The 25,550-nt window shown below is 35.4% G+C and overlaps 1 protein-coding gene across 1 annotated transcript; it reads left to right on the top strand.

Moving 5' to 3' along the window:
* On the top strand, window positions 1–23,644 carry LOC105338956 (uncharacterized). Its single transcript, XM_034444255.2, has 35 exons — window positions 1–157; window positions 1,272–1,411; window positions 2,101–2,270; window positions 3,057–3,211; window positions 3,350–3,429; window positions 4,469–4,539; window positions 4,731–4,917; window positions 5,190–5,269; window positions 5,911–6,057; window positions 7,657–7,759; window positions 8,035–8,177; window positions 8,509–8,619; window positions 8,787–8,850; window positions 9,291–9,394; window positions 9,837–9,995; window positions 10,420–10,542; window positions 11,019–11,105; window positions 11,210–11,267; window positions 11,385–11,534; window positions 11,784–11,863; window positions 12,055–12,164; window positions 12,319–12,423; window positions 12,702–12,780; window positions 13,119–13,233; window positions 13,316–13,396; window positions 13,842–13,951; window positions 14,241–14,354; window positions 14,735–14,896; window positions 15,349–15,477; window positions 16,111–16,241; window positions 16,445–16,576; window positions 17,008–17,131; window positions 17,340–17,436; window positions 22,881–22,988; window positions 23,470–23,644. Exons 1-35 carry the CDS (start codon window positions 96–98, stop codon window positions 23,538–23,540), a joined length of 3,942 nt encoding a protein of 1,313 aa, XP_034300146.2. The 5' UTR covers window positions 1–95; the 3' UTR covers window positions 23,541–23,644.
* Window positions 23,645–25,550: the final 1,906 nt, after the last annotated feature.

Genomic DNA, 25,550 nt, shown 5'->3' with positions numbered 1-25,550 from the left:
TTGCTTTAAAAAGGGGGCGGTACCTCTCTACTTTCGTTTTAGATCCGCCCGCTACATTACACAACCCCAAAATCATGTGATCTCAGGCTGTAAACATGGAGGAAAACAACGCTTTACACTCGTCCAAGATGTTGAGTTGCCCAGTTTGTGCAGCACTGTATGTTAAGAAACCTTTTTTTACGCTTAACTTTATATGATCTAGGTTATTTGTCATCAATTGCATGTCAATTATTTTATGCATACAATGGGCGACTTTATCTGGACTCCCATTGATCGATGTCATCATTGTCATGAGTATAAATATACCTAAGCAAAAGAAACCTTCATAGGCGTAAAATAACGTGAACAGCAGGAGTACTCATCCAAGTTTATTTTTTATCTAGCAGCAGCTGACTCCTTTGTTTTTCTTTTTAATTAATTTAGGTTAAAAAGTAAGCAAATAATTCGTGTGGTATTATATATAATGCAAGGGGCGCATTGAAATTTTACCAAGCAACGAAATGCTTTACAAAAACTTCTTCAAAACGTGTTAAAATATCAACGTGTTTCATTTCACTCACAGCTCGTTACTGACACTACTAAAATATCTCATAAAACCATGATTTAAAATTGCAAACATTATTTATTAATATGCACCCGCATTATTAAAACATTCAAGAACAATATTATTCTGTTATTGCAAAGAATCGGCCAAACTAAATAAATTAACAATAAAATGCTGATTTTTTACACTTAAATTTATCTCCTTTGCCTTTCTATGCCGCGTTGAAAGAGTACAAATCCTGCTAGCCAGATGAGTTAAAGTATAGTACAGGTCAATTGAAAATTCAAATTACGTCAGTTTAGTCGATGCCATGCTTGCTCGTGTAACTCGGCTTAACTGAGTTTGTACTCAAGTTCCTGCAGCTGAAGTCGCCCAATGTATGCTAACGTCATTTAAACAGAATGGATCGACGATATCAAGGGATTTGAAATTGCTTAATTAATCAAGCTATAAAATAAGCTATTAGTATAATGAATTTATTACTTTCATTGTATTGTGGACTATTATAATAGGAATACTTTTCTCTTTTGAGAAGTGGACTGGCATAGCCTATATATCCACTTTGGATCCAGTGCATTGTAAAATTCTAAAAGTAACATTCCTGATGACCCCATGAAAGTGCCATGGAGTGCATTTTTATTACAAATTTTATTGGTTATATTGGTTATTATTGATAGTATTTATATAATAATAAACTAAAGTTATATGAATTCTTTTTATTCCACAGGCATATACCACAAGAGGGAAACTTGAAGAATGGCGTTTTCACTGGCACATGCCAATCCTGTGGCCATTTCTTTAAGTTCAGATGTAACAGCAGCACAAAATCCAGTATAACTATCACTGTCAATGGAAAACTATACAATGGTAATTAAGTAGTGTACTGATTAAATACTGTAGATTCCTTATTTTAACCAAATACTTAATTACACGTTTCAACTGTTTTTCATTAAAATCATGAGAACATTAAATCGCAAATGCCATATTTTTATCATAGTTTCAAATAAATTACAGATGTTCGAGAAAAAAAACCCGAGATTTTAAATTTCGCTAGATGTGCTCTTTGCAAACTTACGCGGATATTAATTCCTTGCGTTTAATAAGAAATCTACAGTATAGCTTCCATACATATTCAGAGCTTTTCTTCTAAAGGAGGTCAATACAGTATCATCTTTGCTAGCCAAGGGTTTACAATCTACTCCGCTCCGTAGATCGTAAACCATTGGCTATCGAAGATGATACAGTGTAAAAATGGCCAAAAATCACAATTTAAAAAAATATTTTCATGATCATTTAATTTTTCAATTTTTTGCAATCACTTCTATATCATAAACTAGAAATACAATATTTAGAAATTTTACTTGGTATTGTTTGCTGTATGAAACTTTTATTATTTAATTGTGAAAAATAACTATCTCAAATAAAAAATGGTTATACATTCACCCCAATCTTACAAAGTATGATAAAGACACATAAGAGAACTAGTTATACAGTATCCAATGACTAACCCAATGCACTGGTTTGCAAGTTGTACAGTTTCTGATAATGTTTTCCAGTGGGCAGTGAGTATGCAGGCTCCAGTTCACTCAACACATTTTTGCGAGACTCAAGAATCTCCATGGGAACAAAGTACATGTGTAAGGAGGGTGGTTGCGGAACTTGTCTCGTGCAGGCGCAACTGTACGAACCTATAACAATGGAGAGGAAGAGCTATGCTGTCAACTCTGTAAGTGTAGTGGCCAGTCATCTACTGTATACAGGGTTATTTTCGCCCCGTGTAATTTTTGCCCTAGCTTCTACACTTGCAAACAGTTTGGTTCCGTCTTGAATTCACCCAGACACAATTGTGTTATAAGAAAGATGATTTAAGACATATATACTGTAGATTCCTTAATTTACGCGAGTACTTAATTCCGCGATTCAACGATTTACCATAAAATCGCGAGAACATAAAATCGCGAATGCTGAAATTTTATCTTACTTTCATGTTGTTTACATGTGTCCCAAAATTTAAAGCGAGATTTTAAAATTCGCGAGACGGACTTCTCGCGATTTTACGCGGATATTAATTCCTCGCGTTTAATTAGGAATTTACAGTATCGGAATTCACCCAGACCTAAATTTGCTGGCTTAGAACGAGGCCAAAAGGGGCAAAAAATTAAAAGGGGGCAAATATTTCCCTGTATACAGTATCCATTGGACCTGATATGTTCATCAAAAGCAAAAATTTGAAATGATATTTAAAAATCATCAATGAAGTTACTCAAATTTTCAAGTCAAGAGTTATCTGCTGTATATTTGAAAAAAATGCTTACGATAGGGAAACATAAATCAGATATGTTCCTGCAAGCCCCATACACCCTCCCTCCCCCCCCCCCATGTTTAATCTTTGTACAGGACTAATCTTTAGGATTATTCTAATCACTATATACTTTGGTAAAAACCTAACACTGTCATTCATATCAAATGCCCATTACCAGGTACATAATCTTGCATTGATATTTTCCCATAGTGCCTTGTGCCTTTGTTTTCTTGCGATGGGTGGGAGATCACCACCATTGAGGGCATTGACTCCACCAGTGACAAGGCCATTCCTAAACGCCTCGCTCAGTACAATGGCAGCCAATGTGGCTTCTGTAGTCCAGGACAGGTCATGAATATGCATGCGTAAGTAGACAATGCAACAGGAATATGCATGTAGAATAAGGATACAATGGTAACATAAGTATGCATGCGTAAGTATAAACAATAGAACATGAATACGCATTATTTGTCATTGAGAAAATTAACAATTGTGAATTTTAGACTTCTTGATTTCCATGGAGGGGGAGTAACTAAGCAGATGATGGAAGATGCCACGGATGCCGTGATCTGTCGGTGTACTGGTGAGTATGTCTAAGAACAAAACAGGTGGTGGAGAGGAAAGTGGCTAGGGGATAGAATCTCACATGATACCATATGTTACTGCTATACAGTACCGATCAGACCCAACCTAACACCAGAGTAAACCCCAACTAAACCCCGGGTTTACTTTCTGGGTTTACTTTGGGTTTACTTTTGGAAAATTTGGGTCCACTCGGGGTTTACTTTGGGTTTACTCGGGGTTTACTTGAAAATTGCTTTTGAGGTTAACTGTACGCACTGAAGTGTGAAGCAGACCTGTATTTTATCTTATAATCCTACTGCCTGTGATTCCTGCCCCTTGTATATTCCGAATACACAGTAAGCGTCTGCTTTCAGGGTATACTTCTGATCGGGGTTTACTCTCTGTGTCTACTCTGGGTTTACTTGGGGTTTACTCTGGGTCCTCTCTAGTAAACCCATGCAGAGTAAACCCAGGGTTTAGTTGGGGTTCACTTTTTGTTAGGTCGGGTCTGATCAGTACTGTACATGTACATATGCGCATGCATTTATAGCCTCTAATTATTATGAAACCTATGCACAGTAATCTGAGTCATGGTAATCTTTCTAAAATGTATTAATATTGGAACCTAGTGACATCACATCAATTACATGTACTGAAATATTGGTTAATTTGGTAAATGCATTCATGTGCACTAGCATACATAATGGTCACATTACTGTCTCCTCACCTTATTTTTCCTATGACCAATAGAATGGAATTTTATCTTTCGGTTATGAAAGTGTTTCAATCACCACCATCACTGATATTGTTGCATATTAATCGATCTAGATTATGACATGATTGTCATTGAATACATGTAACTATAAAGGCGCACTTCTCATCATCAGATGAATTTCTTCCTGTTTTAAGGAAGGTGGTATTATATAGTCTAATAATGACTGCTTGCCCTTATAATTATCACAATATACATGTGTTAATTGTCAACTCTGATAAAAAGTTGATTTTCCTTTTTGTGAACTTTTTACATGTAAATGATGATTCCTCCTTTAATTTCAAAGGTTTTAGATCAATTTTGGATACCATGAAGTCATATGCAGAAGAAAATAACCAACATGTACCTGATATTGAGGTAGATGCTTCAAAGGAGTAATTTATAACTGTATGAATAGCACAAATATGTGTATAATTTCAAAATTTTGCCATTCAGAAAAGACATATAATTAGTAGCTAGGTCCTCTATACAGTCTCATGACATGCATGTAAGAGCTTTGCAAACATTGATGTACATGTATTTTAAAATTGTAAATGTCCATCTTTAAGGATATCCGCACTAAACGCTGCGATAGGACTGGTCAAATCTGCACAGGAAGTTGTCACAGGCAGAGTTCACTACTCGCCCTGAAGGATGCTCAGTGGTTCAGGCCGACTACGGTGGACGATCTGATCAAAACGATCCAAGACAACAAGGGAAAGAACTACAAAATGGTGTTTGGAAATACTGGATATGGTTAGCATGTCAATAAATCTTAAAGTGTGTCATAATTCTTTTTCAAACCGGTACTTCATACTAGTTCATACTTTTTCATAGAATTGATTCTTTTGTATGAATCAATGGATGATTTTAAGAATTTCAAATTGTTTGAATATTTAAGAAATAACTTTTCAAACTTTGAAATTCATGCTTAATGTGTTTTTAGATCATCTCTTTTCCTTTATATTTTATGCTTGAGAGTACTGCACTCTATAAATAAATATAATAAATATTTTTGTACAAATAAGGAGTTTACAAAGAACTAGATCCTTTGAACTACAGCATACTGATTGACCTGCGAGGGGTGACAGAGTTGTATGGAATAGATGTAAGTGACATACTTAAATGATCGATACTTAAATTTTATTCAGAATAAAATAATTTCAGATAAAATCATATGAAAATCTATGAATTATATAACTGTACATGTAAACTGAATATACCAGGGTTTATGGGTCTTCAAATGGCCTGATAAGATGATATTAGACTAAGTTAAGATAAAGTAACATTATTTTGTACTGGTTTACTGCATATTCCTTATTTTACGCGAGTACTTAATTTAGCGATCCTGCTGTTTTGTATAAAAACTTAAAGATATAAAATCGCAAATGCGATTATCCTTATCTTTTATAGTTCTCAATTCTCAGGAAATAAAAGCGAAATTATAAAAATCCATGAGAGGTTCTTCTCGCGATTTTACGCGAATATTAATTCCTAGTGTTTGATTAGGAATCTACAGTACTTGCCTGTGTTAGCTAACTTAAAGGATTTCTTACCGAATTGGGTTGAAGCTGTTGCCGACAACGTCAAACTTTGAGATGGCCCACCTTACTTTATTTGAGACCATACCCATAACCTCCATCTCTCGCAAAAGATACTCAAGTCTTCTTTTCGGGGCAAAGTAATTTTTACATCTTGCATCTGAATAAAGTGTAACAAAACTGTTCTAAATCTGACTAATGATTTCAGTTTGACTCGTCCATTGTTCTGGGCTCCAACTTGTCGCTGACTCAGTTGTATGACGTGCTGTACAGAGGCGCTGGTGAACCACAGTATGGACACTTCAAGGAGATGTGCAAGATTATCTCCGACGTGGCCACTACATCCGTCAGAAATGTGAGTCAAGAACCCCATGTATATATGTGTGTATATTTGCAGTTACCAGTAGATGTAATGTAAATCTCTAGATCAAATATATGTTCTTATACCCCCCGCAAACGAAGTTTGGGGAGGTATATAGGAATCACCTTGTCCGTCCGTGCGTCCGTCCGTCCGTCCGTCCGTCTGTCCGTCTGTCTGTTCGATTCGTGTCCGGTCCATATCTTTCTTATGGAGAAACATTAGAAGTTCTTACTTCACACAAAGAATGCTTATGACCTAAGGGTGTGTCATGACCTTGAACCAAGGTCATTCGGGCAAGGTCAAGGTCACCAACAGAAAAAGTGCAAAATTCGTGTCCGGTCCATATCTTTCTTATGGAGAAACATCAGAAGTTCTTACTTCACACAAAGAATGCTTATGACCTAAGGGTGTGTCATGGCCTTGAACGAAGGTCATTTGGGCAAGGTCAAGGTCACCAACAGAAAAAGTGCAAAATTCGTGTCCGGTCCATATCTTTCTTATGGAGAAACATTGGAAGTTTTAACTTCACACAAAGATTGCTAATGACCTAAGGGTGTGTCATGACCTTAACCCAAGGTCATTCGGGCAAGGTCAAGGTCACTGACAGAAAAATTGCAAAATTCGTGTCCGGTCCATATCTTTTTAATGGAGAAACATTGGAAGTTCTTACTTCACACAAAGATTGCTTATGACCTAAGGGTGTGTCATGACCTTGACCTAAGGTCATTTGGACAAGGTCAAGGTCAATGGCAGAAAAAAGTGCAAAATTCTTGTCCGGTCGATATCTTTCTTATGGAGAAACATTGGAAGTTCTCAGTTCACACAAAGATTGCTTATAAGCTAAGGGTTTGTCATGACCTTGACCCAAGGTCATTTGGGCAAGGTCAAGGTCACTTGCAGAAAAGTATAAAACTCGTGTCCAGTCCATATCTTTCTAATGGACAAATATTGGAAGTTCTTAATTCACATCTAGAATGCTTATAACCTGAGAGTATGTCATGACCTTGACCAAAGGTCAATTGAGGAAGTTCAAGGTCATTGTTAAAAAAAATCGGGCTCAGTATACCAATAATTCAAAATGTTTATATTAAGTGGCTGCTTGACATGTGGAATTTCGTTTGATTCGAGTCATGTTTGTTAACATAAGGATGCAAATGTCCTCATGCATTAACAGTTAACTTGAACTAAAATTGAATTTAAAGAATAGAAATTGGTTTGTGTACTCATATAAGCATTAACAGTTTTAAAAAATAGAGCAGTTGTTATTTATAGAAAATGGACGATGAAATAGATTCATCCAATATTTTCTATAATAGAAAAAATACATGAGTTATGATTTTTCTTAGCGGGGGGTATCAATTGTGAGCTTGCTCACAGTACCTCTAGTTTGTTTTGCTCATGAACATATGTTAAATATGTTAGAATGCCATTTTATTTTTGATGAGGAAGAGTACTTGTACCAGTGTCAGTTTTCTGAAATTTTAGGAATATTAAGTTATCATAGATTTCCTCCATGCAAACATTTTTGAAATCTACTCTGTTTGCTGTTTCACTTTTTAATGTACTGGTATGATTTTTTTTATCGATGCATAGCTTGCTTCCTGGGCTGGGAACCTGATGTTGAAGCACAAACACCCAGAGTTCCAGTCCGACATCTACACAATGCTGGAAACCGTGGGAGCTCAGCTGGAGATTGGTAACTTTTTGATTTCTATTCCTATAAATACCTTCTCTGAAACAGTATACCCTTTATACACACATATTTCTGGTACAGTGCTTTAGAATACTTAAAAGAGGCAATTTTTCTGAGCATTATCAAAATTAGTTGCTGCATACATATTTTCATAACATAGTATTGTTTTAAAAGTTAATTTTCCAAGCATCAAATATTGATGCAATTTAAAAAAAAAAAAGCATTACATGTATTGTGATATAGGAGAGTTAATTTTCTTAACTTTTTTTAACGTGTAGCTGTGAATGGAGAATCAAAGATTATTCCAATTTCCCAGTTCTTGAGTCTGGACATGACAGACAACATCATCATAGCCATGATACTGAACTCGATTCCGGACAGCCATCATGTCAGGATCTACAAAGTCAACAAACGCAACCAGGTCAGAGTTCTCTCCCCTGTAAACAGATTATTAAAATTTCTTATGCAGAACACCTCAGTTAATTATGGTATTAATGGCTCATTTGGGCAAAGTGTAAACATTTTCTTTCCAACATGATTGAGGAGATTTTCCTGCTTATATGATGACATGGTATGGTAAATCTTATTTAATTATCTAGAGCATAATCAATTTTAAAAATTGGAAGCTGGGTGTGAGTGGATAATTCAAACTTCACCTTTAGAAATATCTTTTTTGAATCATGATAATTGTAATGATATTTTTTTTATCATGAGCATGAATGGATGTATTTTATTTTTGATTTTGGCAACAGAGTGCTCATTCAGATGTGAATGCCGGATTGAATTTCAACATTGATGTGGACCAGAACTTTCTGGTTAAAAGCAAGCCAACCATTGTGTTTGGTGGAATCAGCAAAACATTTGTAAGTATATTTGTGTTGTATATTTTTACTTGATTTTAAAATACTTGTTTAGATTTCAAAGCAAAATACCTGTATATCTATGTTTGTTGTACAATGTACTTATATTGTATTGTTTATGTATTGGACTACTTCATAGAAAAAAAGTAATTTTTTATCCCTGACTGAAGGTACACGCAACAAAGACAGAAGAATATTTGACAGGGAAAGCACTTGATCAAAATACACTGAAAGGTACTGTAGAGAGGCATATTCAGCAGAGCGAGTCCTTGCCAAAATTTGTGTTACAGCTTTGGGGAATTTTGGCGAGTGCTCACAAGCACCGCTTTGCTAAACAACAGATTTAAGATATACACGTACATGTATATCTGTACCTGGTATTTAAAATCTTTTGAAATACTTTTATGAGCATTATTGATCTTACAAATCTCTCTAAATTATAGAAATATGATTTTCAAAATATGCAGCTGATGAAATTAAAAAGTGAAATTACTTGTATTGTTATTGTTATTGCTGTAGTTGTTCTATATTTGAAATTGGGATTCATCAATACATGCAGAAAAATGTTGAGTATATTTACCAACTCATTAAACAAGAAGTAGAACAAGAGGACTTCATTGGTCTTTGCCTTTGTAGATACCATAAATAAATTGGTAATCATTTTACCTTAACAGGTGCCCTGTCTGTTTTGACCCAAGAAGTGGTTCCAGATGACAGTGACCCAGTTTTGACCTCTGCAATCTTCAGGAAGAATGTTGCTTTGGGGCTGTTTTATAGGGTTAGTTTTGGGACACATTTTCCTTGTCATAGGGCAAAAATCAGAAAGTACTGTTAGCCCCTTGTAATGCATGGCCTTTCCTAATACCCAAGATTCCTAATTAATGCCAGGAATTACCGGTAATATCCACATTAAATTGCAAAAAATACATCTCCCTGATTTTCAAATCTCGATTCTTTTTGGACAGGTGTAAACTAAATAAAACTTTGATTAAAAATTCAGCATTTTTTATTTTGATTTCACGTGATTTGATACAAAATGGTTGAATCGCGGAATTAAGTAAAATAAGGAATCTACAGTAAATGATCTGGTTACATTTTCTGCATGTTTCATGTTTTACAGTTACTGAAAATTCCTGTTCAAGGATATAATTTTTTTATTTTGTGCTTTATTCATACAGCTATAATATTGAAAACGTGTTTGCAACATTGTTGATTGACAGTTTGTGTTGGACGTTCTTGGAAACAAAGCAGGCTCAGTCTTCAGAAGTGGATCCGTTCCCCTTACCAGGCCTCTCTCCTCTGGAAAACAGACTTACGACACCATCCCCATTGAATGGCCCCTCACTCAGCCAATGACCAAAGTCGAAGCCATAAATCAGGTAGGACTTTATGTGCCTCTCAAAAAACATCATGGAATATTGCTTCCAAACGTTGGTCTGTTAAGTAGTCTTGCATCAAACAAAAAACTGGAACTCATTGCTTGGTTCTAAGTTATTATCCCATTGTGAAACTTGTGGCAGAGGGGATAGGACATCACTATCTCTTTTTACATGTATGTGGGTGTCTTTGTGTTTTTGTGGGTTTGTTTGTAAGGCTGTAAGTGTTAGCAATTGAAAAGCTTGTGAGCAAAATTGAAAAAAAAATTATGGTATTTTAGAATTATCAAACTTTGCAAACTTTTTTAACGTTGTAATAAATCAAACATTTCCAAACATATCAGTTCATGGCTGCATCATAATTTTGTGTTGCAATAACATATTTTACAGATTCAAGATTATAAGTGATAACTTGTTGAATTTACAGGCCTCAGGAAGGGCAGTTTACATCAATGACATCGCTGGACAACCAGGGGAATGCTATGCTGAGTTTGTTCTCAGTACAGAGGCCAATGCTAAGATACAGAGTATAGACCCATCAGAGGCATTGGTAAATTTGGACTTGTTTTTGCTAAATGTTTTTTGATATATTACATGTTAAAGTAAATTTTATTGCCTTAAAATTTCACAGTTTAATAGTAGGGTACCATTTTATTTCTCTCTTATTTTGAATCCATTCTTTAATGCCTCTTCCATTTTTTGTCAAAATTATACTGTATATATTATCTCTGTAAGATGTAGCATTGGTAGCAAATAAGTCACAAGTAACCATTTTGTCACTTGTTGCAAAATGAAGTTGTCTACGAGAAAAAGGCTTACAGAATTGATTAGAAAAATGTTTTTCATGACCTACTTTACTTTTCAAGCAATCTTGCCTTTGATCATTAATGTTGTGTTCACATGTCTGCAGTATTTGTAATGGTTTTATGTTTGCTAAAATTTCTTTCACTCAGATGCTAAAGGTGAAATAGTAACCTAATAATATGTTCCATGCAATGTACACACAATTACATATGACTTTTACAGAAAATGCCTGGAGTCCTGAAGTTTATCGCAGCCAAAGATATCCCAGGAGTCAACAATGTTGCTCCTGCTCCTGCTCCTGCTGAAGAGGTGAAACCAGTCCCTGTTTATTATTTATACCTGTGCTGTAATTCATTGACTTCAAACACCCTGGAATCTGTACCCATTGAATGTTTTATACTGATGTTTTACAGGTCCTGGCTGTTGACAAAGTGGAGTTCTTCAGTCAGCCAATAGGAATCATTGTTGCAGGTTTGTGTTGATTATATTGTTTTGATGAACCAAATTTCTTCCCTCAAATAAAATTTGGTCAAAAGTATATACAAGTCAAATTTCTAGGACACACTTATTGTTTATATGGTATTTTAGAAAATTCAACTGCTGCCAATGCTGCAGTAAGCAAGGTCAAGGTCACTTACACCGACCAACAACCACCCATTCTGACCATGGAGGAAGCCATCCAAAAGAAATCAATCTTCCCAAACGTGGCAGATGAACTCAAAGTGGGAGATGCAGAAGGTCTGGGGTTTTTTTCAATTGAATCTCATATGTTCAGTAAATGTTAATGTGATAACTATAAACAAAGACATATATCGCAAGAAAAATGCAATAAAAGGGTCAAGATAAAACAAGTTATTTATTATTTAAGCTATATACATGTACATGTAATTAATGCTTTATTCATGGATAAACTATTACTGAAATTTTTAAATGTTCTTTTTAATAATTGTGTGATTTGATTCTGATGTTTTTGTTGCTATGTAACAGGTGCTATCGCTAAATCTGCTGTCAAAGTGTCTGGCAGAATCCAATGTGGAAATCAGTATCACATGGCAATGGAAACCCAGGTGTGAAATGACACTTAACATTGTTATTGTTTCTAGCACATACACTTTTAAGTTTTGGCCATTCTATTTAATTTTGTGTGTATAAAAATTCAATTCTATATCAAAACCGATTGCACCTTGTCTAATTGATGCAAAGCATTTTTGTTACTCATATACCTTTCAAAATAATGATTTTTTCTCCTGTTCAAAAGATCACCATTTGTAACCCCACAGAGGATGGTTTTGAGGTGTTTTCCTCCACACAGTGGGTGGACCGATGCCAGAAGTCCATCGCTATGGTGCTGGGGATACCAGACAGTTGGTGAGGGTCATATGCGAATTAACACAGGTCAAAGATCACATCTTCAACTTTCCTTTTATCAATAATACAATGTACATGTAATATGTGTCTGAACCATATTTGAATCATAACAATATATATAATGATTTTTTTTTTAACTTATGCAATTATGTAGTATCAGCCTGAGTGTTCGCAGACTGGGAGGGGCTTATGGAAGCAAGATTTCCCGTAATTTTGTGGTAGCTGCAGGATGTGCTCTTGCCTCCAATGCTGTCAAAAGGTATGATCTTTCATTGAAACATTATAAATATAAGAATGGTTTCTATTATTGGACATTTTTGGGGTTTTTTGTTTTTGTCTTTTTTATATACATTTACAAACATTTTTGATAATAATGATAGCTTTCAGACTTGAGAACAATAAATTATAAATCTTCTTTATCCTGAAAATTTTACGTGAAATTCTTAAACTAGAATTAAGTTTGGGCGGCTTTATGATCGAGTAACAAATTAAATACTTTATTTATTATTGATTTCTTTTTATTTCAAATTAACTCAGACCAGTGCGCCTTTCGTTGGACTTCCATGTTAACATGAAGATGGTGGGCAAAAGGTTTCCATGGATGGCAGATTACACAGTAAAAATTTCATGATGTCCTACGATTGAAAACAAATAATTGAGTTCTAGACCCTCAATATGCATTTTAATATATGTGTATCGAAATGACACAATTTTTCAGTTTGAACAGCCAATAATGTATAAGTTCTTGGGGTGTTTTACAGTAAAACACACTTATAACGAAGTGCCAGGGACGGGTGATTTTACTTCATTATAAGCGAAATTCGTTAAATCCGTCAAGTTTACAACATATTTTACAGACATGGGGAATGAAAATCACTGCGCTGTAAGCATCAATTCATTGTAAGCGTGTTTGCTATAACCTTGTTTGCTATAACCTTGTTTTACTGTATATAGGTCGGGTTATCCTCAGATGGACTGTTAGAGGGCATTAAGATTACCTATTACACAGATTGTGGTATCAACCCTACGGAAAACTCACTAGCAGGGGTGTCCATTGGGATGGATAATGGTTAGTTTCTCTTTCACTGGGCATTAATGTTTCTGTATTTCTAAATGAAAAGTTCATCACTTTAATTTTGATCTGGTTGTAGCATACTTCTGTCCGAATTGGCATGTGATACCTATTGCTCTGAAGACGAATAAAGCAATGAACACCGCCTGCAGATCACCAGGTAAATATTACCCTTCTCCCACTCCATAATGACAGTTTTATATTTCATAACCATAATTTTATTACTGTAAATTCCTAATTAAACGCGAGGAATTAATATCCGCGTAAAATCGTGAGAATCCCGTCTCAGCGATTTTATGTTCTAGCAATTTGATGGAAAACCGTTGAATCGTGGAATTAAATACTCGCGTAAAATAAGGAATCTACAGTAGCCTTATGGTTATACATGTCCCTCTATTTGTTTAAAGACTTTTACAAGAAATATTGATAACTTGGGAAAGTTTGCTCATCCTAATTCCGTAACAGACATTTTTTGACATTTTTATTGTAAAAGCCATAATTTTTTTAATCTTGTCATAAATCTAAGTTTGTTTAAAAGTGTCAATTATATTTTGAAAGTTTGATAAATGCTAATTCTCATCACTAAGGTTTATCTGATTTTATAGGGTCTTGTCCAACAATATTTATAATGGAATCTATCATGGAGCACTGTGCTAAGATTCTTGGCAAGGATCCCACCGACTTCAAAGTACAGAATCTGTATAAGAAGGGCCAGGTTTGTTATTTGTTAAATTCTTAAGCCAAAATAAATATTAACACTTTTGATATTACTGTTAGTAAATTAGGGGAAGGATCATTTTGATGAGATCTTTAGGAAAATTGATTGCCAAGAAATTGCAAAATTAGCACTCTGCCAAATATACGTGCTGTTTTAGTAAGCGTGGTATATTATGGCATTATACTATGGGTTATTTTTGCTTTGTTAATTAGATGCCTGTATATTGAGTATTTATATTTTTCAAAATAGAAATTGCGTCTTAACCTAGGCCTATTGTTTCTTTCAGCTTACTCCTGTGAAAATGCCTCTGACGTACTGCAACATCAGAGAACTGACCAGCCAGTTGATACAGTCTACAGACTATGAAAACCGTAAACAAATGGTCGCCAATTTTAATCAGGTTTGTTGTAAATAAATCATTATTGTCGCAATAGCAATGATACATGTATTTTGCCTGACCATCAGTGATCCTGCTATTTATGCAGTTGCACCAGTATTCCAACAGAACACAATCCCACAGCTTTGCTGGTTTGCTATTATTGAATACAGAACAAGATATGCAACAGTTCACAATTTATTATTTGCCAACACAGAATCAATACACAGATCAGTGACTATGTCGAAACACAAACATATTAACAAAAGTACTAATTAAGGATAAAATTGCCCTTTGCTTTTGAAACTGCAAAATGTAAACAGGATCCCAGATGCCGGCCGGCTCAAATAGTAAATCAAGGTAACGAATACTAGGTTATATTGTCGAATTCTTTAATTGATCAGGCTAATCGCTGGAAAAAGAAGGGTCTGTCAGTTGTTCCCATGAAATTTGGAATAGGATGGACAGGCGGTAACTACACAGCTCTGGTAGCTATCCATGGGTTTGATGGCAGTGTGTCGATCTCTCACGGAGGGATTGAGTCTGGGCAGGGCATCAATACAAAGGTAGAGAGAGAGAGAGAGAGAGAGAGAGAGAGAAAGAGAGAGAGAGAGAGCTCTAGTAGCATTATGTGTGTTTCTATTTTTCTTTGTAGGATGTAACCACTAGATGACTATACAAATGTAATGACAGAATAAAATGATAATTTACTTATAGCTAGATTACCGGTAGTCTTAATAATGCAGTATATGACTGAGGTTTGTAAATAAATGTATGCTAAATTCAGTGCTATCATTACTTTTCCAAATCTGTATATACCGTAATTATATAGTCTTATTTACATCAAAAAACCACAAGAGCACAACTTACGTGTACAACACAATCATTATATGATCTATTAAACCAGCAATCCAATAGAGAATCTTCATCATCTACATGCTTTCTACTGACATGCTTGTGTAACTGATATGAGGTAGTCTGTGAACTTCAAATTAATTCAAAACTTGACCGATTTCAGGTGATACAGGTATGTGCTTCAACCCTAGGAATTCCCATGGACGTCATCAAGGTCAAACCCACCGACTCGCTGAGCACGGCCAATAGTACAACCACAGGGGGCAGCATCACGAGCGAGCTCTGTAGCAATGTGAGTACATGTACTACTGAGAGGGAGCAATAAATTAGGATGTAAACGGTGGAAGTCATTAGGTCATTTATAGATTTTTTCTGAATCAGTTGTGGATTTTGTGTGTACACCTTTAATACCCATAGATTCACATGCTTTCCTGTATGGAAAGGACATATTTTCTGAATTCATGAAAATGAGACCATATATTACATGTTTAAAGGTGGAATGGGACATCTGTCGATATTAATGTGGATTAAAGTACATTATAATTGAAATACTTTTACTGGTTTAGAATTTCAAATTTGCAGTATTTAAGCAAATAATTCCTTTTAAAAATATTTTGAGAGCTGAAATTTGTAAAACCCCCCAACAGGATTCGAACTCATGACTTAACATGGAAGTGTCCCATACCACCTTAAAAGAATTTATATGACATGAACCAGTATACAAACACTACATACAGACAAGTAATTGTAAATTGGTTAGCAACAGGAAAAATATTCTCACCACCAACATCATTAACTACCTTTTTTGTACATACAAAAATATTTACTTTTCTGAACAAAGTTTATAGATTCTTAAATATAAATCAGATTAGCAAAGACTCAAATGTCAATAAACTAATCATGATAGATTTCCTCCCTGTTTTAGGCAGTGCTGCAGTGTTGCCGAGCTTTGAACAAAAGAATAGCCCCAGTGAAACAGAAGATGCCCGGCAAACCATGGAAAGATATCATTTTTCAGTGCTTCAATGAAAACATTGATTTGTCAGAGAGATATTGGTAAGACTGAATTCTCCTAATAAATTATTATTTTGAGGATAATTCAAAGTTAGCAGTAAGCTAGCATGTTCGTGGTTTGTCGAATTTCAAGCATAATTCAACCTCAAAATTCTTCTTTTTTCAACGGTATTATGAAGAATTTGGTTCTGCAAATTTAATAAAAAAAAGAATGAGCTTTAATATTTCTTCTTTTATTTTCTTAGGGAGGCCCCCAACACTCAATACACTTTCGCATATAGCTCTTACGGTGTGACCTTGACCGAGGTCACCCTTGACCTAATTACCGGACAGCATTGCATTGATAGGGTCGACATGTTGTTTGATTGTGGAGAAAGGTATGAATATAGATAGACATATTATACATGTATCTATGAAGTATTTTGAAGCAGAAAACCCTCATTTGTTGTTCATGTACATGCACTGAGAAAAACAAATTTTTACAACTGGAAAGGAAACCTGTGTACAAAAGGAACAAATTAAGATAAAAAAAAAAAATTCAGTAGTTTACAAATATAGCATAAAATGATGAATTTTCAAAAACAAAAATGCATTGTAAATTCCTTATGGCTGGATTCAGTCTGCCAACCTATTTTAACAAATAATCATTTTGATTTTGCCTAACATATTTAGATTACAAATATATCTTTATTGAAAAATTATTGTTTTCAAAATATGACAGCTCATATTATTAATAAACCCAATTCTAAGGTTTGTGGGAACAATGAGTAGCCATGGTGATTGAGAATATTTTCTTTGCATTTGACAGTATGAATCCAGAAATAGACATTGGTCAGTGCGAGGGAGCCTTTGTTATGGGCCTGGGATACTTCCTGCATGAAGAAATCAAATACAATCAGAACACAGGAGAACAGCTCACTGATGGCACATGGGTATCTCCATTAAATGAAACATAAATTCCTCTAACATACAGTGTCCTCTTTTTTCTAATTACCGTAAACTCTTAAGACTGAACAAAATGGATGGTACAGCTAAACATGTTGTCACCTTACTTACTACCTTATCAGCATTATTATACATGGTATATTTACGTCATGGTTGTGGTTTGTTAAATTATTTCTATTTATTTTTTTGGCATAGGAGTACAAAGTTCCACTGGCAAAAGACATTCCTGTTGATTTTAGGATCAATTTGCTGAAGAATGCACCAAATCCAATTGGGATTCTGAGGGCAAAAGGTACGAAATGTTGCCATGATTATGACATTAATTTTCTGAAAGAAATATGAATTTGCACACCATATGTACATACTAGTACCTTTGAGAGGTTAAATATGAAAGAAATCTCCTTATTGCTCTACATTTTTATAAACATAAATGTAGGGACTTATTCTAGGCTAAAGGTCATAGGTCAAGGTCAATCATTATACTTTCTTTTCAATAAAATGAAAACTGATCATAATACTGAATGCCTTTTTTAGCTCACCTGAGCTGAAAGCTCAAGTGAGCTATTCTGATCACATTTTGTCTGTCGTCCGTCTGTCTGTCTGTCCGTCTGTCTGTAAACTTTTCACATTTTCAACATCTTCCAAGAACCACCGGGCCAATTTCAACCAAACTTGGCACAAAGCATCCTTTGCCTAAGGGGATTCAAAGTTGTGAAAATTAAGGATCACGCCCTTTTGCAAAGGGAGATAATTAGGAATTTATGAAAATTTTCGAGAAATTTTCAAAAATCTTCTTCTCATGAACCATAAGACCAGGAACGCTGAAACTTGTGTGGAAGCATTCTCAGGTAGTGTAGATACTAAATTGTGAAAATCATGACCCCCGGGGGTAGGGTAGGGCCACAATGGGGGGTCGAATTTTAACATATGAATATATAGAGTATATCTTTAAAAATCTTCTTCTCAGAAACTAATCGGCCAGGAAAGCTGACACTTGTGTGGAAGCATCCTCAGGTAGTGTAGATTCAAAATTGTGAAAATCAGGATCCCCGGGGGTAGGGTGGGGCCACAATGGGGGGTCGAAGTTTTACAAAGGAATATATAGAGTAAATCTTTAAAAATCTTCTTCTCAGAAAATAATCAGCCAGGAAAGCTTAAACTTGTGTGAAAGCATCATCAGGTAGTGTAGATTCATAGTTGTGAAAATCATGACCCCCGGGTGTAGGGTGGGGCCACAATGGGGGGTCGAAGTTTTACATAGGAATATATAGAGTAAATCTTTAAAATTCTTCTTCTCAGAAAATAATCAGCCAGGAAAGCTGAAACTTGTGTGGAAGCATTCTCAGGTAGTGTAGATACTAAATTGTGAAAATCATGACCCCCGGGGGTAGGGTGGGGCCACAATGGGGGGTCGAATTTTAACATATGAATATATAGAGTATATCTTTAAAAATCTTCTTCTCAGAAACTAATCGGCCAGGAAAGATGACACTTGTGTGGAAGCATCCTTAGGTAGTGTAGATTCAAAATTGTGAAAATCATGATCCCCGGTTGTAGGGTGGGGCCACAATGGGGGGGTCGAAGTTTTACAAAGGAATATATAGAGTAAATCTTTAAAAATCTTTTTCTCAGAAACTAATCAGCCAGGAAAGCTAAAACTTGTGTGAAAGCATCATCAGGTAGTGTAGATTCAAAGTTGTGAAAATCATAACCCCCGAGTGTAGGGTGGGGCCACAATGGGGGACGAAGTTTTACATAGGAATATATAGAGTAAATCTTTAAAATTCTTCTTCTCAGAAAATAATCAGCCAGGAAAGCTGAAACTTGTGTGGAAGTATCCTCAGGTAGTGTAGATACTAAATTGTGAAAATCATGACCCCCGGGGGTAGGGTGGGGCCACAATGGTGGGTCGAAGTTTTACATAGGAAAATATAGAGTAAATCTTTAAAAATCTTCTTCTCAGAAACTAATCAGCCAGGCAAGCTAAAACTTGTGTGAAAGCATCATCAGGCAGTGTAGATTCAAAGTTGTGAAAATCATGATCCCTGGGGGTAGGATGGGGCACAATGGGGGGTCGAAGTTTTACATAGGAATATATAGAGTAAATATTTAAAAATCTTCTTCTCAGAAACTAATCAGCCAGGAAAGCTGAAACTTGTGTGGAAGTATCCTCAGGTAGTGTAGATTCAAAGCTGTGAAAATCATGATCCCTGGGGGTAGGGTGAGGCCACATTGGGGGGGGGGTGTTAAAGTTTTACATAGGAATATATAGAGTAAATCTTTAAGAATCTTCTTCTCAGAAACTAATCAGCAAGATGATTCTTTGTAATTGTTAAGACTTTGGCTCCAGGACAATTCTTTGGCCTCACAAGAAGGTTCAGAGTTTGATGTAGCTAAATATCCCATATATAAACAATTGTAAAGGGTCTTTTTGAGAACTGCAATACTCAACATGTGATATGACTATAAAATTAAAGCAGGCAGCTATTTTTTCCAGGACAATTCTTTGGCCTCACAAGAAGGTTCAGAGTTTGATGTAGCTAAATATCCCATATATAAACAATTGTAAAGGGTCTTTTTGAGAACTGCAATACTCAACATGTGATATGACTATAAAATTAAAGCAGGCAGCTATTTTTTCATTAGAATCTTTTTGCATTACTGTATTGAGTTATTGCCCTTGATTTAATGATTCTTGATTATTTTAATTAATACATCCACTGTTATCCAATTATTGTGATGATTATTTTTAGCTCACCTGAGCTGAAAGCTCAAGTGAGCTATTCTGATCACATTTTGTCTGTCGTCCGTCTGTCCGTCCGTCCGTCCGTCTGTCCGTCCGTCTGTCCGTAAACTTTTCACATTTTCAACATCTCCTCAAGAACTACTAGGCCAATTTCAACCAAACTTGGCACAAATCATCCTTAGGCAAAGGGGATTCAAAGTTGTGAAAATTAAGGGCCACACCCGTTTTCAAGGGGAGATAATTAGAAATTAATGAAAAATTTCGAGAAATTTTCAAAAATCTTCTTCTCAAGAACCAGAAAGCCAGGAAAGCTGAAACTTGTGTGGAAGCATCCTCAGGTAGTGTAGATTCAAAGTTGTGAAATTCATGACCCCCGGGGGTAGGGTGGGGCCACAATGGGGGGTCGAAGTTTTACATAGGAATATATAGAGTAAATCTTTAAAAATCTTCTTCTCAGAAACTAAACAGCCAGGAAAGCTGAAACTTGTGTGGAAGCATCCTCAGGTAGTGTAGATTCAAAGTTGTGAAATTCATGACCCCCGGGGTAAGGTTGGGGCCACAATGGGGGGTCGAAGTTTTACACAGGAATATATAGAGTAAATCTTTAAAAATCTTCTTCTCAGAAACTAAACAGCCAGGAAAGCTGAAACTTGTGTGGAAGCATCCTCAGGTAGTGTAGATTCAAAGTTGTGAAAATCATGATCCCTGGGGGTAGGGTGAGGCCACATTGGGGGGGGGGGGGTGTTAAAATTTTACATAGGAATATATAGAGTAAATCTTTAAAAATCTTCTTCCCAGAAATTAATCAGCCAGGAAAGCTGAAACTTGTGTGGAAGCATCCTCAGGTAGTGTAGATTCAAAGTTGTGAAAATCATGATCCCTGGGGGTAGGGTGGGACACAATGGGGGGGGGGGGTCGAAGTTTTACATAGGAATATAAAGAGGAAATATTTAAAAATCTTCTTCTCAGAAACTAATCAGCCAGGAAAGCTGAAACTTGTGGGAAGTATCCTCAGGTAGTGTAGATTCAAAGTTGTGAAAATCATGACCCTTGGGGGTAGGGTGAGGCCACATAAGGGGGGGGGGGTGTTAAAGTTTTACATAGGAATATATATAGAGTAAATCTTTAAAAATCTTCTTCTCAGAAACTAATCAGCAAGATGATTCTTTATAATTGTTAAGACTTTGGCTCCAGGACAATTCTTCGACCTCACAAGAAGGTTCAGAGTTTGATGTAGCTAAATATCCCATATATAAACAATTGTAAAGGATCTTTTTGAGAACTGCAATACTCAACATGTGATATGACTATAAAATTGAAGCAGGCAGCTATTTTTTCATTTGAATCTTTTTGTATTACTGTTTTGAGTTATTGCCCTTGATTTATTGATTCTTGATTATTTTAATTAATGCATCCACTGTTAACCAATTATTGTGATGATTATTTTTATACAATAATAAATATTCAATGTATATAAGTTGTTCTGCATAAGTAGTTTTGGGTTAGGCCGGATTAGTTTGTTTATTTTTGATTTCCAATTTTTAGATACTATGAATTATTTTAGGCCGGCACATATATAGGGACAGTGTATATCACATTGTGACTAGCGACTGTTTGGGGTTAAACTTGAACAGGTACGGAGAGATTGAGGGTGTGGACATCCCTGCTCTATCTAATCTTCGTGTTTTTCTAACCTACGATACAGAGTGTGCGGTCCTTCCTGCCCTGTATCGCATTAATACAAGTGTGCGGTCATACCTGCTTGTCTTGGTGGTGGTTGCGGCGGAGCACTAGTGTATGGTCATCCCTTCTGGTGTTCTGGCCTTTCTAGCGCAAGTGTGCGGTCATCCCTGCTTGCGTTAACGTTGGTACCTGTGAGTTGCGTAGGTGTGCGGTCATCCCTGCCTGCGTAACTTTGAGTCCCTATATATGTGCAGGAGCGGTGATTAAAGTCTGCTCTTGTAAATATTGGCAGCAATCAGGGCTATCCGAGTTCCAAGGGGGGAAAATGGATTTTATTTATACAGGATCTACATGTATTATTGTACATTGTCCAGATTGTTTGTATTATGACTCCATTAAGCTGACTTTATCATACCTATTGTTCCTCAGGTGAGCGATGTGGCCCATGGGCCTCTTGTTATACAATAATATTCAATGTATATAAGTTGTTCTGCATAAGTATTTTTGGGTTAGGACGGTTAGTTTGTTTATTTTTGATTTCCAATTTTTAGATACTATGAATTATTTTAGGCCGGCACATATATAGGGACAGTGTCTATTGAGTTACATTGAGCGACTGTTTGGGGTTAAACTTGAATAGGTTGGGATAGATTGAGTGTGTGGACATCCCTGCTCTATCTAATTTCGTGTTTTCTAACCTACGATACAGAGTATGCGGTCATCCCTGCCATGTATCGCATTAATACAAGAGTGGGGTCATCCCTGCTTGTAATGGTGGTGGTGGTGGCGGCACTCCATGCTTGCGTTAACGTTGGTACCTGTTAAGTTGCGTAGGTGTGCGGTCATCCCTGCCTGCGTAACGTTGAGTCCCTATATATGTGCAGGAGCGGTGATTAAAGTCTGCTCTTGTAAATATTGGCATTCATCCTGTTAGAAAAGGGACTGTCTAATGATTATAAACATAAGAATATCCAGGGGGGAAAATGGATTTTATTTATACAGGATCTACATGTATTATTGTACATTGTCCAGATTGTTTGTATTAAGACTCCATTAAGCTGACTTTATCATACCTATTGTTCCTCAGGTGAGCGATATGGCCCATGGGCCTCTTGTTTGCTCAAGAGACCAAATGGAGCTATTTCCACCACTTTACATCAATGCCTTTATGTGATGTTACAATTTGTACTAAATTAGATTATTTTTATTCTTTACTTATTTAAAGATTTCTCAGTAAACTTTGAATGCAAACATGTACATTGTGTTTTTGTATGCAAACATGTACATTGTGTATTTTGTATCAACAGCCTGTGGTGAGCCCCCTTTGTGTATGAGTTGTTCCGCTCTGTTTGCCATTAAACATGCGATTGAGGCCTTCAGAAAGGATATTGGAAAAGATACGTACTTTGCACTGGGTAAGACAAATCTTTTTTGGTATCCATGTTTATTTGCTTGTATCTGACTTGTATCTGGTGATAGTACAATTCATTTCAAAAACATTAAAAACTCTAGGGTATTCCAGTAAGTGTACTATTATACCTTACATGTATATCCGGGTTTTTTATGCGTGTCACAAAATTTGCGAAAATTGGAAAAATGCGTAGTATTTTTAATTTGCGTCAGTCAAATTTTGCTATTTAAAAAGTTTCTGATAGAAAATAATATAGAATATAATTACTGCATATTCAATATTTTGCGATTTAACAGAGATCGCGAAAAAGCGAAAATTTTATCATAGCGAAAATTACCGGATATACGGTATTAATATATAATCATATTCATTGATTCATGGATTTCATTTGAGATCTTTGCTCATTTATGAATTTTAGGCTGTTTGTGTTAGATTCCCTGTGAATTGTATTATATCAATCATACTTTGATTTTTTTTTTATCTAGATGCACCAGCTACAGTGGAGAGAGTTCAGCTAGCCTGTTCAAGTGACACTGCCCAGTTTGTCATTGAATAAAAACGCTAACTGTCATTCCACTTAACAAATAAAAAACTGTATTGTATACAGTCACTTTCATTTTTTCTCTTATCAATATTTACCTAGATGTGCCAAATGATAAATGATTAAAAAAATTCCAAGATATATAGCCATGATTTTCTGAAAATCTTTTCAAACTGAAATTTTTTATGAAATGTTGCGATTCCCAGATGGTTGGGGGTAAGGGGGGAGGGGGTAAAATAGGGTGCATTGTATTTCTCTTGGATGCCAAGAAAGTAACTATTTACAGTACTTGCTTATGTTATAGAGCACCTCTTAAGATTGATAAATGAAATTTTCCTAAAAAAAATCTAACATGTAATTTGTTTTTGCTGTCCTATTCTAGTCGAAATGAAAGTATCTTGATGTGATAGAAATGACAATATTTTTGGTTCTTCAACGTACTACAATTATCATAACTTTTGTGTCTATTGTAAATCAATTCCAGAAAATCATTTTTTTGATTGCAAATAATCACTGAAGATTCGTGTCATAAGAATTCATTATTACAGGACAGGGAGGTCATTTATATGATTTACATACACACTGTATATTCCTTACAAGGCAAGAAAATTGACCGTAATTAATAAATCTATTGTTGATGTCATCTTTATGGTGATTTATATATAAAAACAAATTTGAGTAACATTTTGTGTCTGCTTTGCCCAATTCTCCTTATATTCCAGACTGTGGTACTTATTTAGTTTGCTGTGTGTTAAAATTAGCTATGATATGATGCCAAATGCTGAATTAGTATATTATATTTTTTCATGTGATTAAGATAAAGATTATTACTCCTAAAAAGCAATTGTGTTGAGTTAATGGACATATTACTGTATATTTGGAAAACATTTTGTTGCTTTCAATTTCTCTCTTTTTCATAATAGTTACTTTTCAGGATTAATTTGGGGATTAATTAAACTTTCCAGATAATACTTGTACATCTATCTGTGTGAACGTTTGTTACTTTGTCAGTTTTACTTCTGAAATTAAACTAATTTTCATGTGTTAGGGACATTTGTTGATTGTATGTTGTTTTTATAAATTGTTTGTAAAATATTTTACACATGTAATGATTTAATATGTATTCAGCTGTGATAAAAAGGAATACTTTGTGAGTGATTTTGTCCTAAAATTTAATGTTTAATAGAATGTGAATTAAATTTCTTGTTGATTAGTTGTTGTTTGCTTTTCTGAGAATCGAAGAAAAATCAGTTGAGCATATTACGCTTTCTTACTTTTGTAACGCGTCTTATGTTGTTTTCTGCTTATCGAAAATATAGGGAATTTGCGATTGAAGCTATGTGGTGTACGCATTTAATAATATAATTTCACAGCATAATTTCAAATGGTACCATTCTTATAGTTAAACTCAGGTTATTGTACTATCTTAAAAACAAGAATATGCATTTTGGACACATACAATGTACATTAATTTCCGTGAACTAAAGTTTACAAAGCATTGATATTCGGCTGCACATAGAGGAAATAGGGGATTGATTTTCATAACGCTTGTTTCCAAATTCAATGCACTGTTGTGTGTTTTTACCGCTAGACAAACATATTTTTGTTAATAGCCGCTTGCAAAATTTAGTCGCTCTCTGACGCTTTGCCGACATTAAAAGCGTGTGTGTGTGTGAGAGAGAGATTGTCGGTCTTTACTATACAATATGCATAAAGACACATAAAAAGAGCCCGGTTTTCAGTACTTTGATTTATTAGTTCCTTCACACTCTCTTGAAGGAATTTCTACAATTGAGTTAAAAAAAAAAGAGGCAATGGACTGATTTGAAAACGTATAGGTCGTAGGTTTGACAATTGTTTGACAGACGCCTGAGCTGTTTTTAAAATTCGAATTTTTCCTTTGACCAAAAAAAAAACCCCTGCTATTCTTAAAACAAGCTTAAAAAGACGAATACGTTACATTATCGATAAAGTATTATGCATACAAAAACATAAATAAGCCTGCTCTGCTTGCCATATGCTCAC

Source organism: Magallana gigas, chromosome 5 (assembly GCF_963853765.1).
Source record: "Magallana gigas chromosome 5, xbMagGiga1.1, whole genome shotgun sequence".
Classification (NCBI taxonomy): Eukaryota; Metazoa; Mollusca; class Bivalvia; order Ostreida; family Ostreidae; genus Magallana; species Magallana gigas.
The sequence above is the reverse complement of the archived record's forward strand: the minus strand, read 5'-3'. Positions and strand labels throughout refer to the sequence as shown.

What these genes read in the sequence shown, in the direction of transcription:
- LOC105338956 (XM_034444255.2), top strand. Translation starts at nt 96, where the DNA reads ATGGAGGAAAACAACGCTTTACACTCGTCCAAGATGTTGAGTTGCCCA. An exon ending in CACCGCCTGCAGATCACCAG is followed by an intron (nt 13,397 to 13,841) that starts GTAAATATTACC and finishes CTGATTTTATAG; the next exon opens with GGTCTTGTCCAACAATATTT. An exon ending in AGATACGTACTTTGCACTGG is followed by an intron (nt 22,989 to 23,469) that starts GTAAGACAAATC and finishes TTTTTTATCTAG; the next exon opens with ATGCACCAGCTACAGTGGAG.